This window comes from Orycteropus afer, unplaced genomic scaffold, assembly GCF_000298275.1.
Source record: "Orycteropus afer afer isolate SDZICR_OR568_19922 unplaced genomic scaffold, OryAfe1.0 scaffold00011, whole genome shotgun sequence".
Taxonomy (NCBI): Eukaryota; Metazoa; Chordata; class Mammalia; order Tubulidentata; family Orycteropodidae; genus Orycteropus; species Orycteropus afer.
Genome location: NW_006921598.1, coordinates 16833121 through 16842935, shown reverse-complemented (window position 1 = coordinate 16842935; position 9815 = coordinate 16833121). Strand labels below are relative to the sequence as shown.

The 9815-nt window shown below is 36.4% G+C and overlaps 1 protein-coding gene across 1 annotated transcript in view; it reads left to right on the top strand.

Moving 5' to 3' along the window:
- DOP1A (DOP1 leucine zipper like protein A) overlaps positions 1–9815 on the top strand; it is a 62404-nt gene that overhangs the window by 34010 nt on the left and 18579 nt on the right. Inside the window, exons 12-16 of the mRNA XM_042782340.1 lie at positions 552–811; positions 2470–4459; positions 5349–5460; positions 5567–5749; positions 8214–8339. Of these exons, the coding sequence (XP_042638274.1) occupies positions 552–811; positions 2470–4459; positions 5349–5460; positions 5567–5749; positions 8214–8339 (2671 nt within the window). The remainder of the gene's footprint in view (positions 1–551; positions 812–2469; positions 4460–5348; positions 5461–5566; positions 5750–8213; positions 8340–9815) is intronic.

Below are 9815 nucleotides of genomic sequence, written 5' to 3'. Positions count from 1 at the left end.
AAAGTTTAGAAGGCTAGAATTAAAGGAAAGAAGGACAAATGGGATAAGATAACCACAGGAAGGAAGTTGTAGACTTGTTACATTGTAAAAATTACAGTCAGTGTTAGGAAATAAAATGTGTATGAATTGTTGAATGGAACATGATTTTGCTCTGTAAACTTTCACCCAAATCACAGTAAAAAGTTAAAAAAAAAAGGAGAGAGAGAATTGGATCACAGAAGCATGGACCAGCATGGAGAGTAGTGTTGAGTTGCAGGGGTTTTGTTATTTGTCAGTGTGAACAGAAGTTGTTAAACAATGTATTAAATGTGTGTGTTGTTTATTTATATTATAAGCATAATGCATACTTGTGAAATTTTGAGGAAAAGGACTTTTTTTTTCCTTTCTTGTACATACTGAGACTATGGGATTGTGATTACAAAAATGCTGTGGTCAAAAGTTAATCTTGAAACATGGTTACTTTAAAATTGATATTAATTTTAGAAAAATTTGAGTGTTGTAATTAAAGTAGATATTTTGGACTTTGTTTCAATAATTATTGTTTATTATAGGTCACTGTTCATCATGTTAGACAGCCTTAACAGTCTGGATGGTTCTACTAGTTCTGTGGGACAAGCTTGGCTGAACCAAGTCCTGCAAAGACATGATATTGCAAGAGTTTTGGAACCATTATTATTGCTCCTGCTTCATCCAAAAACTCAAAGGGTTTCAGTGCAGCGTGTACAGGCAGAGCGTTACTGGAATAAGACTCCATGTTATCCAGGAGAAGAGAATGATAAGCACTTCATGGAAAATTTTGCCTGCAGGAATGGTGAATATCACATGGAAATAAAATACCCTTATTTGCAATTTAGTTATTAAAATAGGAAAGGGAGAGGTGAACACAACAGTGATTGATGGGAGAATTGAATGGAGATTTTCTCCATAGGCTTATTTTCTCTCACCTTTATGAACTAGCAGTGCTTATGTGGGCTCTGTCAAAATATCCTTCATCAGTGGCCATCTTAGAGAATTTGGCTTTTTCTTATTACTTGATTGTACCAGGAATCAGCTATAGTTCTGGTTACAGAGGCATTCCTTAATTTTGATGGAAATACCTTTGGAGCTCATTTGGCAGTCCTCCTGTAACATTCTGTGGATTCTTCATTGGTAATGTATATAATGCTTGTGATGTTCACACTATTAAGTCCATACTTCAAATTGCCAATTGATCCCCTCTATAATATGCCAATGAGCTCTGGTGCCATAGTGCCTAAGGCATTTGACTGCTAACCAGAACATTACTGGTTCAAACCCCCTCCAGCCAATCCATGGAAGGAAGACTGGGCAATCTACTTCCATAAACATTTACTACCTCAGAAACCCAAAGGGGGTTGCTGTGAATTGGAATCAATTCAGTGGCAGTGAGTTTGGTTTTCATAATACACTAATAGCAGCCCCTTGTATTAATTTATTGTAGTTTAAGGACTAAAGAGACTCATATATCTCATATCTCTTGACAAGTCATTTCATAAAAATGTAATTTATCAGTTCTGCTACTCAGAAGGCTGTAGCTTTCTTATATTCCTACAGCTGGAAAGTGGTGAAGCTAGAATGAAACCTTCATGTTTCTATGCCATCTCTAGTGTGATTCTTCTAGTTTTTACTGAATCTTCCAAGATCACCTTCTACCCTGCTTATTGAACATTTGTGTGTTAGTGCTTCACCTGCTGTGATCTTTGTCTGCTGAATTCTTATTCCCTCTGAGGTCAATCTTGGGCCCCACTTATGGTGACACAGTGCTTTCCCTGAGCTCCATGACACTTGCTTTGTACTACTCATGTGGCACTTAGGCTTCTACCTTTTCTACAAGAATGCACTCAGCAGCAGTTGTCTCCAGAATAGGTACAGAGTGGGTGAATAAATAAGTATTTGTGGTCTTCAACTAATTTTAAACTCCTTAAAGAGAAGCAATGATGCCTCTTCATTGTCTCCCCCTTCATTGTTTCCTGATTTAGGACCTTAAACATGCTAGGTAGTTCATAAATATTTGTTGAATTTCATTAAAATCAAGGTTATTTATACATTGACTATACACAAAACTTTATTTGAATTCTTAGTATACAGGGAAGTATTACACAGGGAGGAAAAAACACTAAAGATGTTGAGTTACAGTAGAAAGAATGTCTTATTTTGGGAGATGCGACAGTTTACATTTAGTCTGTTTTAAACATGACATTCTGTTTATTTGAATTCAGTAATAGACCTTCTATTGTTGAATTATCTTTAAACTACTAAACTCTAACAGTCATCTACATAATTTTTCTGACTTAAAAGGTCTGAAACAGATAAATTCGTAAGTACTTTTCCTAAGAAATGTAAGTAGGTAGTGATATTAATGATTAATAATCTTGAGTCTACCTTTTTACATTTCAAATATATTAATAAATTTTGTATTTTTCCTCCTTTTCAAATTTTCTCTCATGCCAGTAAGCCAAGTGCAACTCATTACATCAAAAGGAAATGGTGAAAAGCCACTTGCCATGGATGAAATAGAGAACTTCAGTCTCACGGTTAATCCACTAAGTGACAGACTTTCCCTTCTAAGTACCAGCAGTGAGACAATTCCAATGGTTGTATCTGATTTTGATCTTCCGGACCAACAGATAGAAATACTTCAGAGTTCTGACTCTGGATGTTCACATTCTTCTGCTGGGGATAATTTGAGTTATGACGTGGATTCTGAAAATGTGAATGTCCAAGAGGACTCTCAGATGCTGAAGGCAAGCTCCCCAGATGATGATGTTCAGCAGGTAGTGTTTGACTTAATATGTAAAGTCATAAGTGGACTTGAAGCAGAATCTTCATCCATTACATCTCAATTAGAAAGTGAAGTTATGACACCAAAGTGCCGTGGTTTAGATATGAGTGAGGAAGCAGTTAAAAATGCAGATCTGTCCACTCAGCAGAATCAGAGTGATTTGCTGAGTGACGAAAGTTCACAGTTTCTGTCTGTGTCTGTGGAAGAAGGCCGTGAGGGCATGACAAATGGAATCTTCAGAAATAGCTCTTCACCTTGTATTTCAGGAACCACCCTGACTCTCCATGACCCTTCTCTTGCTGCCACAGAAATCAAATCTAGACAGAGGAGTCACAGTAGTATTCAGTTCAGCTTCAAAGAAAAGTTATCAGAAAAAGTCTCAGAGAAAGAAACAATTGTTAAAGAGTCAGGTAAACAACCAGGAGCAAAACCCAAAGTAAAACTTGCCAGAAGGAAGGATGATGACAAGAAAAAAACTTCAAATGAAAAACTCAAACAAACTAGCGTGTTCTTCAGTGATGGTCTGGATTTAGAGAACTGGTATAGCTGTGGAGAGGGAGAAATTTCTGAAATTGAGAGTGACTTGGGTTCTCCAGGATCACGGAAATCTCCCAACTTCAACATCCATCCTCTTTATCAACATGTGCTCCTGTATCTCCAGTTATATGATTCCTCAAGGACTTTGTATGCTTTCTCTGCTATCAAAGCCATCTTGAAAACGAATCCTATTGCCTTTGTAAATGCCATTTCAACCACTAGTGTAAATAATGCGTATACACCTCAGTTGTCTCTGCTTCAGAATTTATTGGCCAGACATCGGATTTCTGTTATGGGCAAAGATTTTTATAGTCACATTCCAGTGGACTCCAATCATAACTTCCGGAGTTCTATGTACATAGAAATCCTTATTTCGCTCTGTTTATATTACATGCGTAGCCATTACCCAACTCACGTCAAGGTCACTGCACAAGATTTAATAGGCAATCGAAACATGCAGATGATGAGCATCGAAATTTTGACACTCCTCTTTACTGAGCTGGCAAAAGTAATAGAGAGCTCAGCAAAGGGTTTCCCTAGTTTTATCTCTGATATGTTGTCTAAGTGTAAAGTTCAGAAAGTAATTCTTCACTGTTTGCTGTCATCTATCTTTAGTGCACAGAAATGGCATAGTGAAAAAATGGCAGGTAAGAACATGGTTGCTGTGGAAGAAGGTTTCTCAGAAGACAGTCTCATTAATTTTTCAGAGGATGAATTTGATAATGGTAGCACACTCCAGTCACAACTCCTGAAGGTGCTTCAAAGGCTGATTGTTCTAGAACACCGGGTAATGACTATCCCTGAAGAAAATGAAACAGGTTTTGATTTTGTTGTATCTGACCTAGAACACATCAGTCCCCATCAGCCCATGACTTCTCTTCAGTATTTGCATGCTCAGCCAATCACATGTCAAGGCATGTTCCTCTGTGCAGTGATACGAGCTTTACATCAACACTGTGCTTGTAAAATGCACCCACAGTGGATTGGTTTAATCACATCTACTCTGCCTTACATGGGAAAAGTACTACAGAGAGTGGTTGTGTCTGTGACACTACAGCTTTGCAAAAATTTGGATAACCTAATTCAGCAGTACAAATATGAGACAGCTTTGTCTGATAGTAGGTAAGTGTTGATTTTTATCTTGTCAGTGGCCTTTTTCACATATCTAAACATCTAGAAAATAAGTGACAATTTGAGTAAATAAATTAGTGGTTATAAATAGGTTACAAATAGTATGTCATGTTCACACAGAAAAAAGTTCAGCTTAAGAATATCAGTATAAGGGAAAAAGTGGAAAAAAAAGAAGGAGTATTTAAACAGGCCTTTTTTCTCCCAAGGGATAAAATGTTGAATCTTTTTGATTGACCTGACAAGAGGAATAGAGAGCTCAGCAGTTTCCCCAGTTTTATCTCTGGCATGTTATCTGACTCCACATTCAAATTCAAATTTACAGATAATTCTTTTGCCACTTAATTTTATTTCTTGTTTTGGAGTTTCATGATTTGGTGGTAAATTTCAGTCCATGTTCAAAATTGTTGTTACTATTAGGTGCCATCAAGTAGGCTCCAACTCTTTAAGTCTGGAAAATCAGCCAAACGTTTACTAACAGACGTTTTTTCTCCAGTATGACCTCAGCTACAACATATTTAAAAAAAGAAAGAAAGAAAACTGCTTATGCAGTTTACTATTGATATGCCTGCCATTCGTCAGTTGCTAAAGGTTGACTGCCTGTATTTATTTAACAAGTTATCAGTTGCCATCACACTGACTCTGACTCATGGTCAGATTGTGTAGAATTTTTTAGCCAAGAATAACCTTCATACATTTAGTGTAACTCCCTTATTTTATAGAATACGAAATAAAATCCTCTGGTTTATTCCTTTAGTAATTTATTTATTTAATATCAATTGAGCATCTTCTGTGTGCCTGGCATATGCTGGATATTTATCAGTGACAAAACAGAAACTTGCTTTCACAGAACTTATGTCAGAATGAACACATTTTATTTCAGGCCTCTGTGGATGGCATCAATTATTCCACCAGATATGATTCTTACTCTTTTAGAAGGCATCACAACTATTATCCATTACTGTTTGTTGGATCCAACTACTCAGTATCACCAAGTAAGGCTAAAAATATTTGACTCCTTTACAAAGACTATGCAGTCTAATAAATCTTCATTTGTGAACCTTAGTAAGTGATAATTATGTTTTTCTCCCCAATATTTAGCTTTTAGTCAACGTAGACCAAAAACACTTGTTTGAGGCACGCAGTGGGATCCTCTCAGTCCTTCATATGGTCATGTCCTCTGTGACGTTGCTTTGGAGTATACTGCATCAGGCTGATTCTTCAGAAAAGATGCTTGTTGCCGCCTGTGCGTCTGCTACCACTATTAATCTTGGAGCCACAAAGGTTAGAAAATTTACACTGAATCTGTAGTGTTCAAAAGCCTACAAAGGGCTTTCCCAAAGAGTATATTGAGAATTTGTGAATAATTTGAGTAGTATTTATGCCACTCTGCATAGATTGATTAATTGTGAAATAATTTTTTAGCAGTTGTATTGAGATTTGATTGACATACCAACCACAAAATCCCCTCATTTTTAAGTATTCATTTAAGTGAACTTTAGTAAATTTAGAGAGCTATGAAACTATCTCCACTATCTAATTTTAAAACCTACACATTACTGGAAAAAGAGCCCTTGTGCCCATTTACTCCCATCCCAAAGGAGCTTTGGTAACATAGTGGGTAAGGCATTTGGCTGCTAACCAGGTCAGGGGTTTTAACCTGCTACAAGCTGCGCCCCGGGGGGAAGATGAGGCAGCCTGGTTCTGTAAAGATTTACAGCTTTGGAAACCCAGTGAGACTCACTGTGAGTCGGAACTAACTTAGTAGCAGAGGGTTTAGTTTACCTTTGGTTCCCATCCTAGCCACAACCAACCACTAATCTTTTTTCTCCATGTATAGATTTCCCTTTTCTGAGCATTATATGTAAATGAAATAATTTTTTCATTATTTTTGCACTAAAGACCAAATGTGGTCTTTTGTGTCTAACTTCTTTCACTTAGCATAATGTTTTGAAGATCATTGTGGGGTTAATTTATCAGTACTTTGTTCCTTTTGTAAGGACTTTCTTTAAGATCCCTGGGTGGCACAAGCACTTTATGATTAGCTACTAATCTAAAGGTTGGTGATTCAAACCCACCCTGCAGTGCTGCGGAAGAAAGGGGATTTGCTTCCATAAAGATCATAGCCAAGAAAATCCTGTGGATCGGTTTTACCTATGGAACATGTAACACATAGGGCTACAAGGAATCAGAACTGACTCTACAGCAGCAGGTTTGCTTTGGCTTAACTTGATGTTTTAACAAGTAAAACCCTTCTGGAAAACAATTTAGTAACTGAGCTTTAAATGTTTCACAGTCTTGTATCTATAATCTACTTTAGAAATAAAACTCAGTCTTCCTTCTAAGGAATGGCTGTTGGATTTGAACCACCAGCCTTCTGCTTAGCAGTCAAATGCCTTAGGCACTATGCCACCAGAGCTCCCTATGATAAACAGTTTGTATGTATATCTTGACTTAATTTTGATTATGTTGGAATTTATTTCTGGGATCTCTGGTGGTATAGGGTCTAAGGCATTTTGGCAGTTCAAACCCACCAGCCACTCCTCAGAAGGAAGGTTGGGCAACCTACTTCCGTAATGATACTGCCTCGGAAGCCCATTAAGCCAAGATATATATGCAAACTGTTCATCCTAGATTATTAAATGGCAAAAAAGGAGAGAGCCTGAATAATAAATAAGGAAATAGTTAAGTAAATTGTCTTTTCAGTGATACATTATGTAGCCATTAGTAAGCATGGTTTTGAAGAATTCTTACTGATGGAAAAGTGCTTAAAAGTTTAATAAAACAAAGAAACAAGGAAGTCATATAGTTGAACAAACATTGCATTTGCAATTATGTAAAAAAAAAATTAAAAATTGTCCAGAAAAAGGAATAAAAAAGTCCATCCATAAATTAATATGATTATCTCAGCATGATGGGATTAATGGTTAAATTTTTTATATTTTCTTCCTTATGCTCTTTGGTATTTTTCAGATTTTCCACTTATCCTTAGAAGAAAATTATATAAATGTTTAAAAGCATGTTATGCTATATCAGGTTATCACATTGGCCTCCCGAAGTTGCCTGATCTTACTTCTAGACTGACTTCCTAGATTTGAGAGTCATAGGAACACATATAGAATTAGGGGAAATGGGAAGATGAAAACCAGTGGAAAGTTTTGTCAGAACACTGAGATTTGGATTAAACTGTCCTTTTCTTTGTTTAATTTCACTTAAATTTTAAATAAGAAAATATCTTCCTCTTCAAAAAAAGATCTTACCTCAAACTTAATGATAAATTGAGTTTCATGTCTTGTTTTTCTGTTATCTCATTACAGTGAGTAGACTCTTCCATTTGGCTGACTGGTAGTTGTCACTTTGTTTTTTTCCTTTAAAATTAAAATGGCTCTGGTAGCATCTCTTAACACCATTAAAAGTTCCTTTACTGTTACTTAGGCAATAAAACACATAGGTTAAATGTTGTTCTTAGTTGCCATCAGGTTGGCACTGACTCATGACAGCATTGTGTATAACAGAGTGAAATGCTACCGCCATCCTCCACTATCTTCATGATCATTGATAATCAGACAATGCTGTTGTGATTTTTATTTTTTTTTTAAGTTTTTATTAAACTAGTTTTCAGAAGTAGATCACCAGGCCTAGTTCAAGAAAAATTAAAAGTTCAATGTAGTTATCAATGTTTTCGTAAAGTTTTGGGGTTTTTTGTTATTTTTTTAATTTCACCTGTCCTTTCCTTAAACTGTTTTAGAATTTAAGACAGCAGATCCTTGAATTATTGGGGCCCATTTCAATGAATCATGGTGTTCACTTTATGGCTGCTATTGCATTTGTGTGGAATGAAAGGAGACAGAATAAAACTACCACCAGGACAAAGGTATGTATTTAACCACTTGGTACTTTTTGGTTTTTCATTTAGTAAGCATTTGGTAAGAACATTCTATGTGCAACTCTCCTTTACTTGCAGTGAGACTCAGTAGGAGTGGGGTGAGGAGTGGAAAAGCAATGTTATTTCTCTACAGGTTTAGATAATGACTTGTCTAGGTTTTTCTTTAAGTGTGTTTTTGGTTAAAATTTTGAAATCAAGTATAAAAGGCACCATTTTATGTGGAAGAAAAGAGAAAGTAGCATGTTACAGCTGTATTTGAAACAGAAATGGTAAGATGGTATTTTTAAACTCTAGTCATTCAGTACAAAGTAAAGATATAGAGAGGAGTTTTAGTCCTGACTGTCGTTTTTCTTTATGATGTGGTAGCGTAAATAAATCATGTTTCTAAATATGATTCATATACTAGTTTTGATTAGATTATATATGTGGAAGTTTTCTTTTTTAAAAAATGCATTTTATTGAAATATAATTTATGAACAGTAAAATACACAAAACTAAATTGACACACATCAATGAATTTTTTATTTTTCATTGTTCCCTCCCTTCCCCTCCCATCCCTGGTAACCAACAAAGAAAATTTCTTTCTATACATAAACCTTTCCTTGACAAATACATACTATATTTGTCCTGTGATTGACTTCTTTCACTCAGCATAATGTCCTCCAAGTTCATCTGTGTTATACAGTGCTCTGTAGATTCTACTTTATTCTTTAGAGTTGCATAGTATTCCATTGTGTGTATGTGCTGTAGTTTGGTTATCCATTCTTCTGTTGATGGGCAGGTTGTTTCCATCTTTCTGCTTTTGTAAATAGTGCTGTGATGAACATAGGTTTGCATATATCTGTTCTTGTCCTGCCTCTCACTTCTTTAGGATATATACCTAGTAATGGGATTGCTCTGGTAGCATAGTGCCCAAGGCACTTGACTGCTAACCAGAAGGCTGGCAGTTCAAACCCACCAGCCACTCCTCAGAAGAAAGGTTGGGCAATCTACTTCTGTAGTGTATGAACTCAGAAACCCAAGGAGGGGTTGCTATGAGTCAGGTCCATCTCGGTGGCACATAATAACAACAACAGCAACAACAAAGGGATTACTGTGTCAAATGGTATTTCTAATTCCAGCTTTTTCAGGAATCACCATACTGTTTTCCACAGTAGTTCCACAGTGGTTGTATCATTTCACAGTCCCATCAGCAGTTTAGGAGAGTCCCAATTTTTCCACATCCTCACCAGCATCTGCCATTTTCTGTCTTGGTGAACTTAGCCATTAGTGCTGGGGTGAGATGGTATCACACTGTTGTTTTCATTTGCATCTCTGATGGCTGATGATCGTGAGCATTTCTTCATGTATTTGCTGGTCCCCTGAATATCCTCTTTTCTTTTAATTGTGATTTGGTTGAAAGTTTACAGAGCAAATTCACTTTCCATACAGCATTTCACATACACTTTGTCTCATGACATTGAC